The 25251-nt window shown below is 40.2% G+C and overlaps 1 protein-coding gene across 1 annotated transcript in view; it reads left to right on the forward strand.

Annotated features, from left to right (window-relative positions):
* Window positions 1-506: 506 nt before the first annotated feature.
* The window catches only part of COQ2 (coenzyme Q2, polyprenyltransferase), a 403478-nt gene continuing 378733 nt past the window's right edge, over window positions 507-25251 (forward strand). The window contains exon 1 of the mRNA XM_044061117.1: window positions 507-1248. Coding sequence (XP_043917052.1) covers window positions 903-1248 — 346 coding nt within the window. The 5' untranslated portion in view covers window positions 507-902. The remainder of the gene's footprint in view (window positions 1249-25251) is intronic.

A 25251-nucleotide genomic window follows, 5' to 3' on the forward strand; every position in this document is an offset into this window, starting at 1 on the left:
GCAAGTGAAGGATGCATTTTTGCTGTTTCCTCACTTTTAAACCTTGGTGATTTATCATAATTTCTTGCTAGATTATAAGTGCTGCATGACTGCGTTTCAAGTAATGTTTTGGTGGTTAAAATGTGCATAAGCACGCTACGAATATTAATGCGGCCAAGCAGGCAGGATGAGTGATTAGTTGGGACTTGGGAGTGCTTAGGGATAAGGCCGTGACGCTAGGTGTCAGGCGGAGTTGGGGCGGGGCTTGCTACTGCGCATTTGGTGGGTTAGCGATCCTCAACAAAATCGATTAAACTTTCTTGCTGTTGTCTATATAGTTACTACAACAGAGTTGACTTTTCCCTCTAGCCGTTGTGTTTTTAGTGACTGTAGCATTGCATTTTTACTTAACCATATCAATGTTTGCTTAATGTCAAGTTGTGTATAAAACATAGCACCACTTTGCCCACTCCGACAAGTGTAAAAGCGCGTTTGCTTTGACTTACTTGTTTAAGACAGTTCATCGACTAGCTTATGCAAGCAAAGTAGTATTTATATGTCATTTAATGCGCATACGTGCTTAAATCGGAGAATCCTCTATTTATGTTGCTGTCAGCGCTGGCGGTTTAAATAAATGCAACGATTTAAAGTACACAAGTTTCTCTCGTAACCCGGAAAACGTCAATGGAGACAAGGTTTCCCATAATGCCTAGCTTCACATACGGAAATGTGAAATAAGGGGTTACGCTTTCTCTTTGATAATGTTGTTAAATAATGAGATTTAGCAGCAATGAATATTTGGATTACAGGAGACATTTTATGTATTTTTTTCTGTGCCAGAAGCGTACACTTTGTAAGTTAAAGCGCTTTAATTGTGCATTTTTGAAGAAAGGTCACTGTTCTTTAGTCTACAAACAGCTGGTATGATCTTGAACTTCCCTGCACGTCTGCTGCAGCTGCCCTACTCGAGTGTATTCACGTATTACCCACGGGTTCTAGCAAACCACGCATGGTACTGTCAAAGGATCAGCAAAGGAGAAAGGGAATCTGCCCCTAAATTCAGGGATTTTGACATTTACAAGCAGAATGTTACACGTGACTTGCTCAGCAAACGCAGAGACCGCTGTTCCACTTCAGGTTTGGTGGGCTACCATGCTACACTGTGTGGAAGAAGGGCATTTAGTTTGCTTTCACCCGCGAGTGTTGTGGAATGGGCGCCGAAACCAGCGCAACCTTACCTCAGGCTTATGAGGTTGGATAAACCTATAGGTAATGCGTACACTGACCACCTTTAGAGATATTTTAATAGTATGTATGTATATTTAGGAGTTGGGGATAATGTGAACACCTGAACCTCGTAATGTGTTTACGTGATGCTTTCTTTGAATGTTCCGTCAGTAACGTAGCTTGACAGCTGCGCGCTGCTGCCAGCTGCCGAAGCTTAAACATTTTAAGCCTTATTACCACCAGTTCTTTATTAGTCTTTTCAGACAAAACCTAAAAAAATAAATAAATATATTTAAAAAATATCCGATGCTAATCATCCATCTGCTGAAGCGCTGTGTTAAAACATGTCTACAACTGTCCTACTTTACAGACCGGTCCTGATTTTTGCCCTGCCTGTTGTAACACTTAAGTTTTGGGTGCACCACTAAGGATTATTATCAGTCAATAATGTCATGCATTAGAGTTTCATACTTATTGTTCTGAAAATGCATGTTGATGCAAAGTCTGCCTCTCCACTGTCCAGATTTTTGCCTCATATTTTTGGTCTGTCCTTCATAACATTTGTGAATTTCTTTTTTTATTATTATTATAGTACAGAGAATGTCAGAAGGAGTTGCATTGTGTTTTCGTAGACTTGGAGAAAGCATATGACAGGGTGCCTAGAGAGGAGTTGTGGTATTGTATGAGGAAGTCAGGAGTGTCAGAGAAGTATGTAAAAGTGGTACAGGATATGTACGAGGGTCATGTGACAGTGGTGAGGTCTGCGGTGGGAGTGACGGATGCGTTTAAGGTGGAGGTGGGGTTACATCAAGGATCAGCTCTGAGCCCTTTCTTATTTGCAATGGTGATGAACAGGTTGACAGACGAGATCAGACAGGAGTCCCCATGGACTATGATGTTTGCAGATGACATTGTGATCTGTAGTGAGAGTAGGAAACAGGTGGAGGAGAGGGGAGAGATGGAGATATGCTCTAGAGAGAAGAGGAATGAAGGTCAGCAGGACTAAGACAGAATACATGTGTGTAAATGAGAGGGAGGATAGAGGAATGGTGAGGATGCAAGGAGTAGAGGTGGCAGAGGTGGATGAGTTTAAATACTTGGGGTCAATAGTTCAGAATAACGGTGAGTGAGGAAGAGAGGTGAAGAAAAGAGTACAGGCAGGATGGAGTGGGTGGAGAAGAGTGTCAGGAGTGATTTGTGACAGACGAGTACCTGTAAGAGTGAAAGGGAAGGTATACAAGAGGGTAGTGAGACCAGCTATGTTATATGGGTTGGAGACAGTGGCGTTGACAAAAAGGCAGGCATTTGATCTGGATGTGGCAGAGTTGAAGATGTTAAGATTTGCACTGGGTGTGACGAGGGTGGACAGGATTAGGAATAAGTATATTAGAGGGTCAGCCCAGGTTGTAAGGTTTGGAGACAAAGCCAGAGAGGCAAGATTACGTTGGTTTGGACATGTGCTGAGAAGGGATGTGGAGTATATTGGGAAAAAGATGCTAAGGATGAAGCTACCAGGTAACAGGAAAAGAGGAAGGTCTAAGATAAGGTTTATGGATGTGGTGAGAGAGGACATGCAGGTGGTTGGTGTGACAGAGCAAGATGCAGAGGACAGGAAGAAATGGAAACAGTTGATCCGCTGTGGCGACCCCTAATGGGAACAGCTGAAAGAAGATGATGATGATGATTATATTTGGTTTCAAAAAGAGTAGATAAATCAATCGTAAAACAAATTATTTACATAGGTCCACAGCTGATCAATACATCAGTTATACATATCACAACAGTTAATATTTTTCAACTAGGTTTTTAAGTTTAAGCCAAGATTTACATGAATGTATAATATTAGAAGTTCACTACTGCAAACAATTTTTCCCATACTAATACATTCAAAACTAGAGAGGATAACTGTACTTTTATAATTTTTAGTAGCTACTTTTCTGGCTATAGCAAGAATAGACTAAAGAAAGGCACTCGTTTTTGGAATTATCTCGGGAATTGGAGGATTAAATAAAACTAAAGATTTAGAAATGTTACATCTATCTGACCATAGAGCTTGAATGAAGTCATTAATTTCTTTCTGAAAAGGGGAGATGACTTTGCATTAATGTATCATGTACTATATGTGTCCAATAAGCTATTATTTCAGAAAAAAATTGTGAATTTCTGGCCAATCATTGAGAACTGAAGTCACTAAATAATGATGATGTGCATTTGAGTTTCAGACTTCAGTCCGGAAAATGCATGCTGGTGCATAACTAGTTATTCTATCAGTTTTTTTAAGTTTCCATCCTTCCATAGAATTATCCTTATTTTACAGCCTTTGTCCCCTGTTATTTTGGCTTTGTCCAGATCTGTTGCACTAAGAAGTTGAGAGGTATTGTGCTATTAACTTTTTCATGTTCATAGGTATGTACTACACTAATGACCACCAGGGCCTTTGTAAACCTGGCCGTGAAACACAACCCAGTTTTGACCGTATGTGTCATGGGTGCTTATTAGGAGAAGTGTCTAAGTTAGGAAGTTTCTAGAGGTTATGGGGGTATGTTTGGGTATTACTGTCTGCCTCTGTCAGGTACATGTGGCCCAGGCATGAGGTGGATTTCTGATTTCCCATCCATTGGTCAAGGTTATTCTTAAACAGGGTAAGGGATGGACTCTGTTTCACATGGACAGAGTAACCTCTTCCTGAGCAGTGGTATCCTCTGAGACATGTATCTGTCTTGCCAACATGTCTTTTTTATGTCACAAGCAAAGTTTAAATCGTTGCATCTAGTGGTCCTGATGCTGTTCTTTTAGAGATGTCCAAAAGACCCAACAGAGCTGGATCTGAGTATGCCAGGCATAGATTTCAGTAACCTGTAGGAGACCGATTATAGAGATAGGGCTTTAAGGTGATCCACATAGGACAATGTGTATGTACTCTGGATTTTCCTGGTAAGGAACTTTTGTGGGTATTCCAGCTGTTGCATATGTCTGGTCAGGTGCATGTTGAAGGGGACAATTATACTCATTGATGGATTTAATAGGGGCCAAATAAAGGGGAACTGTGATTTCTTTGTACCTAGATGCCATGACCATACTTATAAGTTTGCTGACATAGAATGAGTTTCTTGCTACCTTGACCACATGTTGATCAAATGTCAGATTACTGTCTACACATATTCCTGGATCCTAGACTACCAGGTCAACAATTGGGAGTGTCTTATTGATGGATCAATTAGCCTGGGTGGCAGTTTTCCCAAAAAGCACTATAATGGATTTTCTTGGCACTGAGTTTTAATCTGTGACTTTGGAACCAGTCATTTGTCTGTGGTAGACCCTCTTGTAAGATGTTTGTGTCATGGGGGAATTTTTTGATAGCTCTCAGTTTTCAAGTATTTGTGAAACTGCTCCGGCAAAGGCCCTTGACACTAGCTTATACTTCCGAGAAGTAGATAATAAATAGGACAGAGCTCTAAGGTACCCCACTGGTTACCAGTCTGTTAGTGGAGGTGGTCTCACCGATCCTGGATAAAAACTAAAAGCACCAAAGGGTAACAATATAACAAACTCCACGAACAACCATTTGTTTCACAGCCAACATCAATAAAGCCTTCATAGTAAAAAAAATAATAAATAAAACCACAACTGCACAGAAAATAATCTTGGCAATGTTTTCATTTAATGCTGAACTTTATCAGAAACTGTTTAAAAATCACTCCTAGTACATTTAAATATAAAGAAAAATGACATCACTTTTAAAAACATCCAATAACAACACATTTAAAATAGATACCTCTGAATAACATTTGTTTGATTTAAAAAAAAAAAAAAAACAGTACTTGTTGCAAAAAACTTTTATGGCTGACAGAACTTTATATTTTAAAACACTTGTGATGCTAATAGTGTCATTGATACCTGGCAGAAGATCATCCCTTAGAAAAATGTGCCATTTTAACTCTTGTTTTTCCAAAAAATTATTAAAAGTGTCAGCAGATTGTGGGACCAGTATTCCTATTTTATCAAACTGTAAAACCATGGTGTAGCAACTTGAAAAGAAAATACTCTCGTTTAAATATCTTGAACTAGATAATTTGTATTTGAACCTGTGTTGTGATAAAGAAATTGAGGAGAAAAAGGAATTGTACCATTGTGATTGAGAGTTTATAAATTTCCTAATGGTCTTGGTTATTCAGATAAGTTATATGGCAATATATTGCAGGTGTTAAAGTTGTTAATTGAATGGAACTCCACTAAATGATTAAGTTGAAGGATGAAATTTATTTACTAGACACTGAAATCATTAGCCATCCTTCTTTTTGGGTGTTTCAACAAACGTATGAAGGAATTTTAGCTAAAACTCAAATACATGTTGCCACTGTTATTAATAAAAATAAGAAATTAGAGAGAGATTTGCAAGCATATGGCATTAAACAAGCCTATATTATTAAAGGCTCAACACTTGTATCGAAAGAATAGTAACCCAGGAGTTCGATCAGCAGTTCATTTGGGTGTGTCATTGGATCACTTTTGGTGAACCAGTGGAAGATATTTCTGGGACTGGACACCCAATTGCAACAGCACCAATCAATTGCAGTGGATTTGATTCCATTTATGGGGGAGCAACACAGTTTGATACATTTTCAAACACACTCCCAGCTCCCCTTTCTCCCATAGATGACATCTTGGTGAGTTTTGGAACAGTGAGAGAAATCGGATCCAGTCAAGGAAAGACATGGGAAAGAGGGAGAAATCGCTGATTCCCGACCGGAAAGTTTTCAGTTTGAGTACCCAGGTATTAAGTGAAGAAGAACTCTATTTTATCAAAAGGGTTTTTCTTTATTCCAAACTGGAAAGCTAATTTAATAGAGGTACTTACTGACTTTAAAGAAAACTAAATCTGAAGTATATTATGGATGGTGTAACTGTTTCTAATACAAAAGTTTCTGTCAAAAAAGTGTGGTTGACCCCACACTGTTTAACACTTTAAATGTGTTCATTAAGATGTGCAAAACAAAATTATATGCAGTTTTCAGCTGTTACCAAGGTGTAGATTTATATAAAAATAAATACTTTAACCTTACCGTTAATGAACAATTGTCTCTTAAGAAATTGTGTAATTATGCCAATTTGCTGTTTATGAAAGCAGATAAGGGGAACGGTTTGGTCGTCTGTGATTATGATAATGCCATGATTAAGTAAAAACTTTTATACAAAAGTATCTAAAGATGTAGTAAGACGTAGTTTTCATAAAGTTGATTTGCACTACTTGATTTATTATATCAGCGGTCTTTACATGTAGAGTTGTTTGAATTTTTACAAATAGAGCAGCCTTGAATAGGTAAATATTTAGTATACCAAAAATTCAAAAGTACTCTAAGAATTTGCCTTTCAGGCCAGTAGTGTCCTAACAACAAAACGGTTAGAATTGTGGCATATTTAGACACTGTGCTCAATCCTATAGTGCAAAGCAGCCTATATTATTTAAAATACTTATGGTTGTTAATGCTCTCAGTGTATTTACAAGTAATGAAACTATGGTCTGTATTTTAGATGCTAATTCCCTATACATAGCTATACATCAAGAAGAAGGTTTCGAATTTGTGAGGTCTTATTTTGTTAAGTACATCAGTAAGGCAAGTTCTGACGTGAACTCTATTTATTAGAGATCATGTTCACTAATGACTTTTTTTATTTTTGGTGATGGAATTTATCAGCAGACCTCGGGAATTGTGATGGGTGCAAAGGTGGCACCCTCCTTTGCTAAATGTGTTTGTGGGAAATGGAGTTTCTAACTAAAATGCATTTCTTTCCCTACATTACAATGTATAAGAGATATATTTACGATCTCATGTTCTTGTGGACAGGTAGTTTAGATCATTTTAATAATTTTGTACATGAAATTAATAATAGCATGTCGTGGCTGAAATTTGTTGTAAGTAGTATAGGCTTGACTATTAAAGTTTTAGATATCCAGATCAGTCCTGATGTTGAAGTTTCACAGTTGTATTTTTAAGGAAAAATACATTTACTAATAATTATTTACATGTGCACAGTTGTCGTCCATTCTTATGAAATACAACATTTTTAGAGGTCAGCTTAGAAGATTAAGTAGATTAATTAGTTCTGACACTGATTTTCTAAAAGAGGTAGATGTTATTAAAATGTTCATTGCAAAAGGGTATCCAGTGATCAAACTCAATAAAATAGTTTCTGAGGTTATTCAAGCCAGGGGCACACAATTACCAGCAATTTTACAAGCAGGGCTTATATCTAAAACAGTTAATAATATTGAAGAAGGCAAAAGGTTCTCATTCCCAGTTGCAGTAAGTTTGAATGACTGGTATATTCAGTATACTCTTACAGAAAACTGGAAAATAATTTTAGGGAATTTGGAATTAACAAAGATTTTAGGAACACAACCCAAGTTTGTTTATAAAAGAACCAATAATCTTAAATAGTTACCAGAACAAACAGTAAGACCCATCAAGCAGTTACATATTCTTGTGGAACTACTCCTTGTAATAATAAGTGTTGCAGGTTTATTAATAATTGTAACAGTTATTGTTCTGAACATTGTGGTTTTCACTTTGTAGCTAAAGACTGATGGAATTGTAACATCCTAGGTATAGTTTATCTTGCAATGTGCATGAACCGCCATAGTTTTACATTGAGAAAACCATTAGGAAATTGACAGATTTAGAGAGCATTTGTTGGCCATTAAAAACATGACATTCCTAATGCTTTGGTTAAGTATAGTTTGAATTGTACTGACTTCAAGAAATTTAAATTTGTAGTGCTTGAAAAAGTGGAGCAAAATTCATTTGTTGACTCAACATTTTTTTGGAAAAACAACAGAGTTGAAGGACAAGTTTTTCTAAGGGCTGATTTTACACCAGGTATTAATGACACTATTAGTGTTAAACGTGTTTTAAAATACATAGTTCTATTGTAACAAGTACTGCTTCTTTAAATCAAGCAAATGTTATTCAGAGGTGTGTATTTTATACTTGTTGTTATTCAATGTTTTAAAAAGTGATGTCATTTTTCATTGTATTTAAATGTACTATGAGTGATTTTTAAACAGTTTCTGATGTTCACCAATACATGAACGAAAGCGCTAAGACTATTTTTTCTGTGCAGTTGTAATTTTATTTTTTACTATAAAGACTTTATTGAGGTTGCCTGTGAAACAAAGGGCTGTTTGTGGAGTGTGGTCTCACCAATCCTGACTTCCTGTGTTCTGTCTCTGAGCCAGCTGGCAATCCATCAAATTGTGTAGGTGTTTATGCCCAGTTCAGTGAGTTTGGCAACTATAGCTGGTGGAGTATTGCGTTGAACACGTTAGCCATGTCGAGGTAGATGGTATGCACTGTTTTTTACTCATCCATTGATTTTTAAGGATTACAATAAGTCAGTAATGCAGAATATTAGCATTTTATACTTCCTGTTGTTCAGAAAATGTATGCTGATGTGGTGATGCAAAAACCTATTGTTCTATTAATTTTAAGTTAATAAAAAAATAGTGAATAAGTTACACTGATATTTGTACTGACACAAGCAAAACTGACATCTGTACTCTTGACAGTGACTTGCGCATGGCCCAGTGTTCTCCATTATTTCCATAGACTGCTACAGGTGTTGCATGGTATTTTGATATCGGTTTTTGATGGATGGATATTTGATTGCTATATTTTCTGAAATTGTCAATCTCTTTGCTTTCTGTATGATGCTGCTTATGTAAAACAATCTGTTAAGATCTACTTTTCTTCAACATTTTTAGAGAGGCTTTGCTAGTCTGTAGATTTAAGCAAATAATCTACGTCAGAGTGAAAAAATACCCAGTTTTTTAGTTCTAGGATAGAGTTTTCCTTTAACCTGTTCTTCCACACACACACACACATAAAAATGCAGTTTTATCTTTAGCTCACTGTTTTCACAGCTTTCTAAGTCATAAAGCACTTTTTTTCTCTTTAGCTAGTAGTACATCAAAGCAGATGTAGCTTCATGCACTGCAGAGAATTATGACCATGTTTCTCCAGTCAGTGCTTACTTGTCAGGTGTTTCAGACATGAATGTCAAAATTCACTTCTCGAAATTTGCTTTGCTGTGCTCTCGAGATGATTTTCTTGACATCCATTTCTTAAACATATAGATTACAGCTAGAACAATTTATCTGATGTTGTTAATCTTCATTCATTCCTTACTGATAGGTTATCACTTCCATCCTCAGAACTGAGACGGCCTTATACCAAGCTCGTGTCAGCCAAAAACTCTCAAGCCAAGATCCTACCCGCAGTGCTCTGCTCCCTGTTACCTCAGATCTTGTTTGCCGTGTTGCTGTACAGCCGTGTCAAGCCTTCTCTCTCAACTAAGTGTTCAATTTTTTGACATTTTTCTATTATTAGTGTTTAGAACATTTTCATTTCTTCACTTTCTCTATCCTCCTACCCTATCGCAACTTTGAGACTCTCTCTCCCTATAGTAATTTCCATCCTTTTTCTTACCTTTGAGTTAATTCTCCATTACCATCATTGGTAATTCTTCTTCCCCCTTCTTACCCTTCTGGGTAGTTTCTTAACCTTTTAGTAGTGTCATAGTTTCTCCCTTGATATCACAGTGTTGGATAAGAAATGTTGGTTTCAAACAATGTACAGAATGTGGCCGTAAGTTACCACTTTCTGATGGACATGATTTGTGTGTTTGTCTGAATGCTTCCCACCTTTCAGTGGACCCCACTGTGTAGGATTTGTAGAAATTTCTCGACTAGGACTCTGAATGAAAGGAAGAATAAACTTATTCTAAAAGGCCTCCTTAAAACTCCTTTCTGTGAGGCTATCTCTGGGTCAGAGGGCAACCCCCCTCCTTCTAAAACCCGTAAGAGGTGTTGTTCTTTCTCCTCGAGGTCGCTCACTTCATCTCCCTCTGGAGATCACAAGGAGTTGACTCACAAATAGGTCAAAATTTCGGGCCCGGTGCTGCCATCTGTGGTCCTTTCGGCCTCAGCCTTGGCACTGTCCCCAGTTTATTCTCACTCCAGCTATGTCTTTTTCATCGCCACCGGCACCGGAGTTCACGGTGCAGACACTTACAGCTCTCACAGTTCTGTCGCGGCCTTTTTCAGCACCGCTTACGGTGCAGACACTCTTGGCATCGTCTCTAAAGGTACAGTCTCCTTCAGCACCGTTGGTGTAGACTCCTTCGGCTCCATCCTTGCCGATGTAATCAACTTCCAGGATACTGCCCTCTATGGTGCAGATGCCTTCGGCACCGACCTGCTCAGTGCAGTCACTTTCGTCACCGTCGTTACCGGTGCAGACATTTTTTTTTCAACGGCACCGTATTCATCGGTGCAGACATTTACCACACTGCCCTTCATGGTGCAGACACCCTCGATGCCTATGGTGCCACTTTTTTCGGCACAGATACCCACTGCACCATTCTCCTCTGTACAGACACCCTCGGTTCCGGGCTCTGCATCACATGAACTCGCAAGAACTAAGTACTGTCCCTCCTTAGATCCTTTTGTGGGAAGTCAGTACAGCCCCTTTTTAAACAGGCCAGAATCTCCTTCAGGTCTCTCTATGAGGTCGACCAGGACCCTCTCAGAACAGGATGTCTTCCGGCTTGTCGATCAGTTGCTTGTGGCCAGGGGACTCTCTCACCCATCTAAAGCTGCGCTACCTCTTGCAGGTGACTGTATTTCTTCACAGATTCCTTCTTACACTCCTCCTTTGACTTCCAGGGAAGCATCAAAGTCCATTCCTCTTGACAGCAGCTTCCCTTCCTTCAACACTCATTTTGGAGCCGGAGTCGTCCTTGTGGCTCTCTGGGCAATGGGCCCTTCTCAGGCTAGTGGCTTTGCCATGGGGGCAGGCGATCTAGGTTTGATGCCAGTTTTTTCTAAGGCACCCTCCAGGAATCCTCCGCCCCTCACACTCCACAGTCCTCTTGAGACTCCTGGTCTGGGGGTTGGCTTGTCGGAGCAGGGTGTGACCCCGGTTACGAGGTTGTCGTGCTTGGTTCTGGGCTCCCACCCCTTTTCAGGCAGCCCGGCCTTCCAGGCCATGGAGAGGGCACTTGCCTCTGCTGGGAAAATATCCCTGTCAGAGTCCTTGCACCCCTCTGTGCCGCAGCTGTTGCAAGCCACAACTACCGGACCCCGGGCACAAGGGCCTCAGGTTTCTTCCCCTCAGGAGATCCCCTCCTCGCAATCTTCCCCAGAGCTCCCCACTGAGGAAGTCCCTTGCAAGGCTTCATGAAGAGAAAGCACATGGACTCCACTGAGGAGTCTGTAACTGAAGATATGGACTTTGATGATGGGGAAGGGTCCCCACGGTCACCCTCTGATGAGTTGTCCTTTAGTGACATCCTCAAGATCCTAAGACAGAGGGGCGACTGGAAGTCCTCCAACCCCCTCAGAGGAATCAGTATTCCTGCAAGCCTTTTGTGATCGGCCCCCTACCTCTTGGCTTACCCCACTGGCTGATTAGCTTGTCCAGCTCATCGTCCAGTGTGCATGGAAGGCTCATGACACTTTGGAAGCTATACCTTGGAGGCCTGACAAAATTTTTATCTCCCCCTGCTGAACATCCTCATTGGTCCAAAGGTCTTCCAGTAGATGCCATGATGGTGGCAGCTGCAACCAAAAAAGACTTGGCAGAAGAGAGCCAGACTGTTCATCCGCCCAACAAGGAGTCGCGGGCGATGGACAGACTTGGGAAGCATGTGTTTGCTTCATCGACATTCGCTATAAGGTCCTTGAACTCCCTGGCACACTTTACGAGGCTCCAGAGAGACCTTATCAAGCAACTGTCTGAAACCTTGGCAGGAGCTGTTTCTAATGAGGTGTGCGACAATGTAGCCTCTCGGATAGCGACCCTGGAATCAATATCCAATTCTTCCATGCGCCTCATTTCACACACAATGGAAGGAGCGGCTAGAGTGGCAGGCACAGGCATAGTCACGAGACGTCATGCCTGGATGCGACTTTGCGGACTTCTTTAAGGCTTCCTTTATGAATGCCCCCATCCAGTCCGCTTCATTGTTTGACCTAAAGGTTAAAGATAAACTGGCAAGGTACGAACAAGATGGTAAGACCCTGTCTGCCTTTGGTGTCCAACACTCCACTCCTCAACGATTCTACTCCAGAAATCAGAGGAGCAGGAAGATGTGGCACAGAAAATCACAGCGCTCTTTCCGTGATGCATTTGCCGAGTTCTCCCCTAAGGGCAGAGGGAGAAACTTTAATGGAAGATGCCCCCTTCAGGGCAGGGGAGGTCCACGAAACTGGGATTCCAGAGATTTTTTCTCTGGGCAACCCTACCAGCACTCCTGAAGCCTTGCCCGACTACTCACCTCTGGAAGTGGTCGGGGGTAATTTTTCCTTGTTCCCCACTGCCTGGCGAACCATAACCACAGATTCTGGGGTACAGTGGATAATATCCAGAGGCTACCGCATTCCCTTCCATCTCTGTCCCACTTCACCAAGAAATTTACCCGATGTCCCACCCAGTCAAAAGGAAGCAGCAGCACACGAAATCTGAAAGCTGCTACAAAAAAGAGTCATCCAAATGTTCCCTCCAGACCAGATAGGATCCGGTTTTTACTCAAGATTCTTTAGTGCCAAAAAAGGCAGGGGACTGGAGACTAATTCTGGATCTCAGCACACTATACAAATTTGTAAAAACAGAGAAATTCCAGATGGTCACAGTTCAGTCTATCCTTCCTCTTTTGGAAGAAGATGATTGGATGTGCTCTCTAGATCTTCAAGATGCTTATTACCATATTAAAGTGGACAAGCACTCAAGAAGATACCTTTGCTTCCCCACAGGAACCAGTCACTACCAATTTCGAGCACTGCCCTTCGGTCTCTCTACAGTCACCAGAGTCTTCACCAAATGCATGGCAGTGGTTATTGCTCACTTGCGACTTCATGGATTCCAGGTGTTTCCATACCTAGATGACTGGCTCCTTAACGCCCCCACCAAGCATCTACTGGAGGAAGCCCTGGATTACACTCTTCTCACTGCTCAGCGCCTAGGAATCATTATAAACTGTGGTAAGTCCAACACGACTCCGGCATAGTCGTTAGAAATCATCGGAGTTCTGTTGGACACGAGGAATTGCACAGCATCTCTTCCAGATAACAGACTTTAAAGAATATGACAACAGGTTCAGCTGCTAATCTGTCACCACAAGTCTTCTGCTTGGTCCGTACTCCAACTGTTGGGGTCTTTGGCAGCCTCTATCACCATTGTTCCTCTGCCAGGTTCCACATGAGACTTCTTCAGTGGCTACTTCTCACTCAGTGGTACCCTCTGCAAGATCCTTTGTCTTCAGATAAGTGTAATTTAGAGATGCAAGCAAGATTTGCTCTGGTGGACATCTCAAAATTCCCATCAATGGTCTCGCCCCTTCAGCCAAAAGCCACAGTGATCACGGATGCCTCCTTGATGGGGTGGACGGGGCTGTGTCAGGGAAACTTGGTCCAAGGCACCTGGTTGGAGACAGAGGCTCATTTGCATATCAATGTCCTGGAACTGAGGGGGGTGCTATTAGCGTTGCAAGTATTTCACTCGATCCTTCCATCAGGGACTATTGCAGTCCAGACAACATGTCAGTAGTCTGGTACATCAACAAGCAATGGGGGCAATAGATCGTACCTGTTATGCTGAGAGGCCTTGAGAATATGGCAATGGGCGATAGTTTCCAACCGTTTTCTAATTGCAACGCACATTCCTGGGAGCTCCAACGTGATAGCGGACAAATTGAGCAGGTGCATTCTATAACCTCACGAGTAGTCCCTCAATCCTGTGATAGCGGCAAAAATTTTCAACCGCTGTGGCCAGCCTTGCTGCGATCTATTCGCCTCCCCAGTCAACTACAAGTGCAGCAACTACTTTGTCCTGACCCCCCCCCCTCGTGGACAAGTCACCGAGAGACGCTCTAGTCCACGCTTGGTCCTCAGGTCTGCTTTATGCGTACTCTCCTCTACCCCTCATTTCCCAATTTTTGAAGAAAGCATGGCAGTTGAAGAGCAAAGTAATCCTCATTGCTCCATATTGGCCTCAATAAGTTTGATTCCCCTTCCTCTGGCCTCACCTGCTAGATCAACCATGGATTCTCAATCCAACTCCTACGTTGATCTCCCATCCACAGGTTATGACCCACCCCAATCTAACAAACCTGAAGCTGACAGCTTGGTTTCTCCACTTCCAGTGATTGCCAGGCAGGATAACCTCTCCTCCCCGGTGCACAATATTCTTATTGCATCTCATAAATCATCCACCAGGCTAAACTATCTCAGCAAATGGAAAAGATTTACATTATGGGCAGCGAAGAAACAATTGGACACCTTGTCCGCCCCAGTTTCGGTGGTATTAGATTACTTATCAGATCCCTTTCAATCTGGGTTATCAGTCTCTATGGTTTGTGTTCATTTAGCTGCCATTTCTAATTTCCACATTGGCTTCCAGGACTCTTCACTCATGTCACACAGACTCTGTAAGACTTTCTTGAAGGGTGTTTTTCACCTAAAACCTCCCTTTAGAGAACCAGTACAACCTTGGAACATGGCTTTGGTTCTGCAAGCCCTAACAGCACCCCCTTTGAACCTGCGTCTTCATGTGATTTAAGTACATCTCTTGGAAAACCTTGTTTCTGGTTGCTATCACATCGGCCAGACGTCTGTCAGAACTTCAAGCCTTATGCATCAAACGTCCCTAGCTTATTTTCCATAAGGATAGAGTCTCACTTAGAACTAATTCTTTCTTTTTACCGAAAGTGCTGTCAGAGCGGTCCCAGTATTTTTTTCTAATCATTCTAACAAGGTAGAGTATTGCCTGCACTCCCTAGATGTTTCTACAAAAAGCCGTAACTTTTGGAGAATGCTGTATTTATTAAAACGCTCAATAAACACATTTTTCATCTAGCACATATGGTTAGACGTCATCAGAAGTAAAGCAAACAAAACAATCAGTTAAAATTCAAAACCACAATATATAAATTCCCCGCCAAATGCTCTAATGACCCTGATCATTCTTAAAGCTGTAGTCTCTTAAAAAGGCTTTAAACCATATATGTTCAAGTGAATGGCATAAATCTTGCTTTAAACAAATTGATACATAGCAACAACTATGCTTCAATAAATCAGAGCAATAAAAACCAAACCAACTATGATACAAAATATATATATATATCACTCACAGTAAGACGCTGTCCGGTTCGATTCTCAGCTAGAGCGTCTTCCGCATGGAGACATGCGTGAATGGGCATACCTTCGTTGAAGGTTGTGCGTCAGGGCTGGTAACTCGGCACGTAAAAATCAACTACCAATCATTAGCGGTCCAGTGTTCCGCTGTGGCAACCCCTAACCGGGAAAAGCCGAAAGACGCAACAACACAACAATAATAAAATTAGACTGCCATGTTGTTCGAACATCTGTTACTTAACATATTACAAAAGTATTAAAAATATGTATATAAACCCTAACCATGAAAGTCTAACTTACATAAATACCTAAATATATGCACTAACTATATCTATAAATGCTACCTGAGTGCATTAAATCTGTTTTTTTAGATTTTAATAAACAAACAGATGTAAATACACAGGCCACCGGAACAGTAGCACATATGCCGTCCGATACATGTTATCACAACTATCCATGATTTTCTGCCCTTACTATATGCAAAGTAGCCCTTAGAGTGAATTATCTATCCAGACTTTTCAGCTTTAATAGACACATTAAAGAACACTTCTCATTTAAACCTGGGTTTGAATACGCATTAAGTTTAATTTGCCACAATAGCTCCATTTTTTCTAACAGACCGAAAGGACCCCCCTCTCACGTCCTGCCTAATTTGATCAATCACTTTGAATCGAAAACTATGGTTAAGATAAGCCAAAATATGTCTTGCAAGGGCATTTTCTCCTTTTGCAAGTTGATACTTCTATTAGAAGATCTAATAGAAGAGGTTACACTTAAAGGATTAATGGGCTATATAAACCCATATTGAAGCAGCAAACCACTTGTTTTCGATAACCAATCTAATTTGTGGATTAGTGCAGTAAGGCAAGGGATGACACAACAATCAAATGAATTAGAGTTTAATTTAGCTTGTATTTTGAGATTTTCCCTTGATTATCATAGTATAAGAGAAATTATAATGAAAAATTGGGCCATATTAAATGATGACAACACGTTAATTTCTAAATTAGGAACATTACCAAAGATAGTTTGGAGAAGGGGATGGAGTTTCAAAGAATTGTTGCAGAAAAAACAACAAGGTAATTTATCGGTGTTTAACAAAGGTATGATGCAATGTGGCAATTGTTCTTATTGCAATTTTATGGCATTAGGAACTAATATTGAGATCAATGGGCTTAGGTTATATACCAAAGGCAAATTTAATTGCAACTCGAAAGGAGTTGTATATGTAGCGGTTTGCCAAGGGTGCCCATCCTTTTATATAGGGAAGATGGAGGGTAGATTAAGAGAGAGGGTTTACGAGCACCTTAGAAGTATCAACTTGCACAAAGAAGAAAATGCCCTTGCAAGACATATTTTGGCTTATCCTAACCATAGTTTTCGATTCAAAGTGATTGATCAAATTAGGCAGGATGTGAGAGGGGGTCCTTTTGGTCTGTTATTAGAAAAAAATGGAGCTATTGTGGCAAATTAAACTTAATGCATATTCAAACCCAGGTTTAAATGAGAAGTGTTCTTTAATGTGTCTATTAAAGCTTAAAAGTCTGGACAGATGATTCACTCTAAGGGCTATTTTGCATATAATAAGAGCAGAAAATCATGGATAGTTGCGATAACGTGTATCTGAGGGCATATGTGCTACTGTTCGGTGGCCTGTGTATTTACATCTGTCTGAGTTTATTAAAATCTAAAAAACAGATCTAATGCACTCAGGTAGCATTTATAGATTTAGTGAGTGCATATATTTAGGTATTTATGTAAGTTAGACTTGTCGCCTCACAATTAGACATTGTCCCGTTCGATTCTCAGCTAGAGCGTCTTCTGTGTGGAGGCATGCGTGAATGGGCGTACCTTCCTTGAAGGTTGTGCGTCAGGGCTGGCAACTCGGCATGTAAAAATCTACTGCCAATCATTAGCGGACCGGAGTTCCGCAGTGGCGACCCCTAACCAGGAAAAGCCAAAAGACACAAAAACATGTAAGTTAGACTTTTTTCATGGTTAGGGTTTATATACATATTTTTAATACTTTTGTAATATGTTGGTAAGTAACAGATGTTCGAACATGGCAGTCAAATTTTATTATGATGTATATATTTTGTACCATAGTTGGTTCGGTTTTTATTGCTTTGATTTATTGAAGCATAGTTGTTGCTATGTATCAATTTGTTTAAAGCAAGGTTTATGCCATTCACTTGAACATATATGGTTTAAAGCCTTCTTAAGAGACTACAGCTTTAAGAATGATCAGTGTCATTAGAGCATTTGGCGGGGAATTTATATATTGTGGTTTTGAATTTTAACTGATTGTTTTGTTTGCTTTACTTCTGATGAAGTCTAACTATATGTGCTAGACGAAAAACGTGTTTATTGAGCGTTTTAATAAATACAGTGTTCTCCAAGAGTTACGACTTTTAGCGGCTTTTTGTAGAAGTTTGTTTTTTTCTCTGTTTGCATCACTCCCTAGATGTTCACAGGCAAATCCGTTTTTATTTGGACAGAACAAAAATCTACCCGTAAATCAGACCAATTATTTCTGGCTTTTTCTGGACCTAGACTAGGTTGTCCTGTTTCTAAAGTTACATTAGCGTCATGGTTGAGAAATTGCATTACCTTCATCTACAACAAGAACAACACCACCTTGCCTCACAAAGTGAAAGCCCATTTTATAAGGTCAATGCCAACTTCAGCAGCTTTCCATGCTAGGGATTCCCTTAATGACATTTGCTCAGCTGCAACTTAGGCCAACCCCCATATCTTTATTCTTCATTACAAATTGGATTTGGCCTCCAGAGGAAGAGCTTCTTTTGGTTCCATGGTGCTCAGGAATGTCCTTCCATGAGGGCCGCCCATCAGTAAGGAATGAACGAAGATTAACAACATTAGATAAAGAAGTTATGTCTTACCATAACGTTGCATCTGTGTTGTTGATCTTCTTGAAGTTTTGCAAGTTAACTCTGTATGTTCTAGTTTCTATTGTTAAAAATATATACAGTCATACAATTATAATAGTTTCTATACATTTCTGTTCTAAGCCAGCAGGGCATGCTGTGGTTACATTTTTGAAACTCAGTACTGTACAAACCCTGTTCAACATATACATCTGTATCACCAGTTTAATATGCACATAACATATAGTTCTCTTACATTTGTAAGCCAAGCATATGAATCACGTTGATATTCACAAGTGACATATGATTATTTACAAAATTCCAGATAGATGGACTGGCACTATTTCCATTTGTCACCCTCCCCCCAAAAAAAACCTCAAGCTAATTTTTCAAGTCACCCTTGAGAAGCGTTGCTTGAGAGGGTTGAGCCTATCTGGGAATACCTTACCCCATTCACTGTCTTGAGAACCCATCTGCGTTGGCATTGCTAACGCCACTGCAGTGCTGCACTGTCATAGTAATTTGGCATTTTTCTGGCTGGCCCGATGTAGCCATGTTAAGGGGATGGGATTGTGGTCTGTAACTATAGTAAATGTCCTTCCATACAGATAAGGCTGAAGCTTTTGCAGTGCCCACAGTATGGCTAGGCATTCCTTTTCTACAGCTGCATAGCATTCCTCCCTGGGTTAGGGCCTATGTCTGAGATATACCACTGGGTGCTCTTCTCCCTCTGAGGAGAGGTGGCTGTACAGCTCCCACACCATGATATGAAGCGTCCACCTACACAACAAATTATTTGCTGTAATCTGGACTGGCTAATACAGGGGGTCCTCCCAAAGCTCCTTTAAGCTTCTGGAATGCCTGCTCACATGCTGGGGTCCACACTACCTTATCAAATCTGTGAGGGGAGCAGCTATGGTACTACAACTGGGGACAAACTTTCTGTAGTACCCTGCTGTCCCTAAGAATGTACTCACCTGCCTTTTGGTAAAAGGGGCAGGCCATGCCTGAATGGCTTCCACTTTGGCAGGTTCTGGCCTCCTCTTATCACTGTAAACCAAATGAGGAGATGAAGGCAATAGAATAAAACTTGTAACAACAACGAATATTGCCTGAAACACCACAATAGAAGCTCGTTCTCCACCAGAACCTCAGTTTATTGCAGTACAAAAAGAGAAATAACGCTTGTAGTCCAAAATACGTTTTCGATCACAATCTTCATCAGAATCAGTATAAAACACATAATTAAAATCCATACTGGTTTTATACCTTGTCCAATTAACAAATTAATTAATTGATTGTCAATCAGTAAAGATAATTTAAACCTAGCAGGCAGTCATTCTAAAAAATAACTACAAGTAGCCTAATAATAACATTGACAGAATTAAAAATAGTGTTATCTATCACTGAATTAATATTAAAAATATATTTTAAACACACCAAATATATAAATGTCATAATAATATAATCCAAAATTAAAAACACTCTGAATGTATAACCACAACTCTAATACAGTATACTATGTGTATATATGCACATATATGGAAAGTGTGGCCCTCTAGTGGCTTGGGTGGGTAAATACAATAGATAACTCATAGCTTGGCTGATCTGAGTTTTAAAACTGGCTTAATAGACAGAAAATTATTTAAACCTGGAGGTTTATTACATTCTAATACTATTTGCCAGTATAACTCCTTGTATTCCAATTTGTCTTCCCATAACCCACCCCTTACATCCTTGGGCACAGAGTCCAATACAAAAAAGGAAAACACTGCTTGAGGGCAAGAAGTTTGATGTCTAAACAATGCGTTCTTCATATTCTGCTTTTTAATTTCATACAGATGTTCATAAATACGACATTTAAATTTCCTTTCTGTTTTCCCCACATAAAAGGAGGTGCAATAATTACAGGTAGCTAAATATACTATGCCATAACTATTACAATTGTAGGTACCCCTGCTGGTAAGTGTTTTATTCCTAGCTTCCAAGTAAATCTCCTTTCTATTGACTACCCTAGGACATTGGGAACAAAACCCACATTTGTATGTTCCCACCCCACGTGGACCAATATTTTTAACTTTAGGACCACCATATTCAAAAATTTGCTTAAAGTTAGAATCTTTCCGGTAAATACATTTTAAAGGGCTTTCGTTGTTCAGTGGTAAATCCGTGATTTGGACAAATCTTGTCCATTCCCTGGAAATCAACTCCTTGATAGGTGCTGAGTCACCTGTATAATCAAGTATATAAGCTCTATCATAATGGGTGGGATTTTTATTTCCTAAATCATCAGTCGAGGCAGGTATACCCTGTCCTAAAATAGGGGCAAATCTTTTATGCCTCTCCTGAACCACCTCAGTTAAAGCACCTTCCAGTAAGGACCTTGGGTAACCTCTATCAACCAACATGTTACACACGTTGTTACACTCCTTCAGAAATTCTTGGTCATCCGAGGTCATCCTACTGTCCCTAACAAGTTCACCCTTCACTAAATTTTTCTTTTGAAAATAATGGTGGGCACTTTTATAGTGGAGGTATGAATTGGAAAAGGTTTTCTTGCGATGTATACTGGAAGAAAACCCCTTGTCCAGCTTTTTGAGTGTAATATCCAAATAATCCAACTGTTCTGCATTTACCTCAAATGTAAAATCCAAAAAGTTGGTCGTACCCTTCAAGTAATCCAAGAATTCATAAAACCTTTCCTCAGTGTCTGTCCAAAAAATACATATATCGTCTAAAATCCTCTTGTACATAGACCAACATTGAGTAAATGGACAATCCAAAATAAATAATTTCTCCCACCAATTCAAAATAATGTTGGCATACGTTGGGGCACATTTAGCACCCATGGCAAAACCCTTATTTTGTCTAAAAAATTCCCCCTGAAAATACATGTAATTATTTTTCAAAATAATCTCCATGAATAAAAGGCAATTAGTGAAGTCACCGTGGGAAAATGTACCATTGTCTATCATTGCCTGTTCCAACCATAAAAGACCAGTCTCGTGTGGAATAGAACCAAATAAGTCCACTATATCCAAAGTAACAAAAATGAGTTCTGGAGAATAGAGGTGTGTTTGAACACACCTCAAAAAGTCCCAAGAATCCTTAAGGACAATGTCCCCAGAATATGACAAAATCTTGAGTTTGTCATCCACAAATTTGGCCAGAGGCGTAGTGATAGACCCCTCTGCTGAAACAATTAATCTCAAAGGTGGAGCCATGGGATTTTTGTGAACCTTAGGTATGCCAAATACTGTTGGAACCCGGGGATATTGGTTGAACAAAAAATTAAATTGTTCATTACTAATAGAACCGTCCAACAAAAGATCTTGTAACATTAGGTGTATTTTGCTTTTGGCTATATTAACCTCATTAATTGAGGCCTTAGAATATTTGCTGGTGTCATGTAAAGAGTCCCTCATCTTAGATTCATAACAAATATTGTCCATGAGAACTGTTCCCCCACCCTTGTCAGGATGCATCACTCTCAAATTCTCATTCTGTTTTAAATCATTTAATAATTTTTTCTCCACCTGGGTTAAATTAGGAATAGCATAATGTTTGGCAGTAGTGTTCCTTAACTCTCTCTCTAACAAGTTACCAAAATTCCTCAATTGGGGATGTAGGGGAGGGTTGAAAACACTCTTCCTTTTGAGACCAGGAATTAAAGGGGTAGCCATTTCTTGCCCATTGAGTAATAAATGCAAATTTTGTTTTCTCAAAAATAGTTTTAAGTCTATAATAGATCTGGGAATGCTAGCCTTCCTGTTAGGAACAAATTTAAAACCTTTGAAAAATAACTGAAAGTGTTAAGGGTGTATATCAATATTACTATAATTAAAAATTTTATAGTTATAAAGTTCTAGGGTATTCCCTTCCTGGGTGATGGTAAGATTATCATCTATCTCCTGTTGTAACCCCTCTGGTTGTAAAAAATCTGGTTCTGGTTGCGGATCCGATTGGATCGACGAAGCGGGGGACCCTGGTCTAAAGGGCATTCATCATCTTGAAAAGGAATATCTGTGAAATCTCCCCTTTTATCCTTGTCAGGGGTATACGGTTGGTAACCACCTTGGTCCCTAGTGGTCCTAAGATCTTGAAACCTTGAAAAAACCTAGGTTTAGGGTATGCCAAGTTATCCCTATATTCTTTAAGGTCCCTTGCTAACTTACCCTGTTTCCTGTTCATGTTTATAGTGCAATCGGAATCAATTTGCAAAAAAAATATTGTAGTACTGTTGCTTTTCTTTTTCAACCTGAAATAATAAGTCATTGACTATATTGTCATTAATGGTCTCCATATCTTTTAAAAGACCTGCCATCACTCTCCCATTTTCTTTTATGATTGCTTTAATAACCTCAAACCCACACTGGTCAAATATCTTAATTAAATTTAAATGAAATTCAGACCCCTCTTCCACTTTGTTAGGAAACTTTGAAAGCCTTAAACCCTTAGGCACAACCTGCTTACTAAGACATTCCTTAAGGTAATTACAGTCACATTCGAGCCTTTTGTATTTGTCTAGAAAAAAATACAAGTCATCAAGGCTTTGCCTGTAGGTTTTAAAAGCATTGGCCCCATTGTCACAAGAAACATCTTGCATACCATAATTCTTATTTAAAAACTTTGAAAATCAAGGTTTGGCTGCTTGTTATTAATGTCACCTTTGTTAAAAGTGTCAGAAGAACCCTCTGCTGGAATCGTTAATGGCGTTCCGTTACTGCCTGCTTGAGAATTGCCAGTACGTAACAGTCTTGGAAAATCCATAAAGTTTTGGCTCCCTTGTGAACCGGAGCCGTTGGCTTGGTTAAGTGGACTGGTATTAGGGCAGGAATCACGCTGTCCTGCTCCTCGAATTGGTAAATCCCTCTGTAACGCATTCCTCCGTTCGGAGGACAAGCCTACCAACGAGTGACACACTGGAGTGAGCAGCTCCACCAATTGTGAAAGCTGCCCGATGACCTTTCTAAGTTCACCTCTGCTATCAAAACGAGGATCCGTATCAGATGCTGCTTCCGTGGTGTCAGCCATCCCAAACAAACAAAACCAAGGTAAACCAAATGAGGAGATGAAGGCAATAGAATAAAAGTTGTAACAACAACAAATATTTCCTGAAACACCACAATAGAAGCTCGCTCTCCACCGGAACCTCAGTTTATTGCAGTACAAAAAGAGAAATAACGCTTGTAGTCCAAAATACGTTTTCGATCACAATCTTCATCAGAATCAGTACAAAACACATAATTAAAATCCATACTGGTTTTATACCTTGTCCAATTAACAAATTAATTAATTGATTGTCAATCAGTAAAGATAATTTAAACCTAGCAGGCAGTCATTCTAAAAAATAACTACAAGTAGCCTAATAATAACATTGACAGAATTAAAAATAGTGTTATCTATCACGGAATTAATATTAAAAATATATTTTAAACACACCAAATATATAAATGTCATAATAATATAATCCAAAATTAAAAACACTCTGAATGTATAACCACAACTCTAATACAGTATAGTATGTGTATATATGCACATATATGGAAAGTGTGGCCCTCTATTGGCTTGGGTGGGTAAATACAATAGATAACTCATAGCTTGGCTGATCTGAGTTTTAAAACTCTTATCACTCCCCACTCTATGTCCCAGGTAGGAGACCTCTGCCATACCCACCTGACATTTGCTGGGCTTAATGGTCAACCCTGCCCTCTGTAGTCTGTCCAGCACCTCCCTGACATACTGAAGGTGCTCTTGCCAGGAATGGCTGTAGATGGCAATGTCATCTAGGTAAGCAAGGGCAAAATCTGTTGCTCCTGTTAGGATATGATCTACCAGCCTCTGAAATGTCGCTGGACCATTTTTCATCCTAAAGGGCATCTTCATGAACTCATATAAGCTAAAAGGAGTCACAAAGGCTGACCTTCTCTCTAGCAATGGGAGTCAAGGGCACCTGCCAGTAACACTTGGTAAGATCAATAATGGTAAGATATGCTCTAAAGCTTCATCTGTCCCAGGCATAGGGTAAGCATCTGACTCTGTGTGACTATTTAATTTCCTGTAGTCCACACACAGCCTGGTGCAGCCATCCTTCTTTGGTACCAGCACCACTGGAGAGTCCCAGAGACAGCTAGACTCCTGAATTACCCCTAGTTCCAACATTTCCTGTGTCTCCTCCCTCACAGTCTGTTTGACTCTCAAAGGGAACCCTGTAAGGGGCCTGCTTAATGTGCCTTTTGGGTTCTGTATCCACATGGTACTGCACCAGTTGGGTGCATCCTGGTTTCCCAGTGAAGCTGTCTTCAAACTCCTGTAACGCTGCTTGGATTTCTGAAACCTGGGTAGGAGATAGCTGCTGGGACATTGCTACCCCTTCCACTGAAGTGTCAGTCCGAGTTTCACTGAGGAGATCAGTCACCAGATCCCCCTCAGAGTCCTCCTGCCATCCACCACAAATATTCAGCACAAGGGCCTCCCTGCCATGGTAAGGTTTCATCATGTTAACATGGTACAATTTATGCCCCTGCCTCCTGCCTAGCAGGTAGAGCATGCAGTTAACATCGCTGATCTTCCTTTCCACCTTGTAGGGTCCCTCACAAGCTGCCTGCAGCTTGTTGTGTCTGACAGGAATGAGAACCATTACCTGCTGCCCTACAGCATACTCTCTAGCTTGAGCCTTCCTGTCATACCAGATCTTTTTCTGCTGTTGGGCTTCTTCCAGATTCTCCTGGGCCAAGCCCATGAGTTCCCTGAGAAGTGTCCTGAGGTTTAGGACATATGCCACAACAGACTTCTTGTGGGATTCACACTCATCATCCCACTCTTCTCAAATCAAATCTAGAGGTCCCCTCATGTCCATACAGCAACTCAAATAATGAAAAACATGTGAATTCCTGGGGCACCTCTCTGTAAGCAAACAACAGATGGGGCAGATATTTGTTCCATTCCCTCTTAAACTGGTCTCCA

Source organism: Protopterus annectens, chromosome 2.part0, assembly GCF_019279795.1.
Source record: "Protopterus annectens isolate FY-2018-M chromosome 2.part0, PAN1.0, whole genome shotgun sequence".
Classification (NCBI taxonomy): Eukaryota; Metazoa; Chordata; order Ceratodontiformes; family Protopteridae; genus Protopterus; species Protopterus annectens.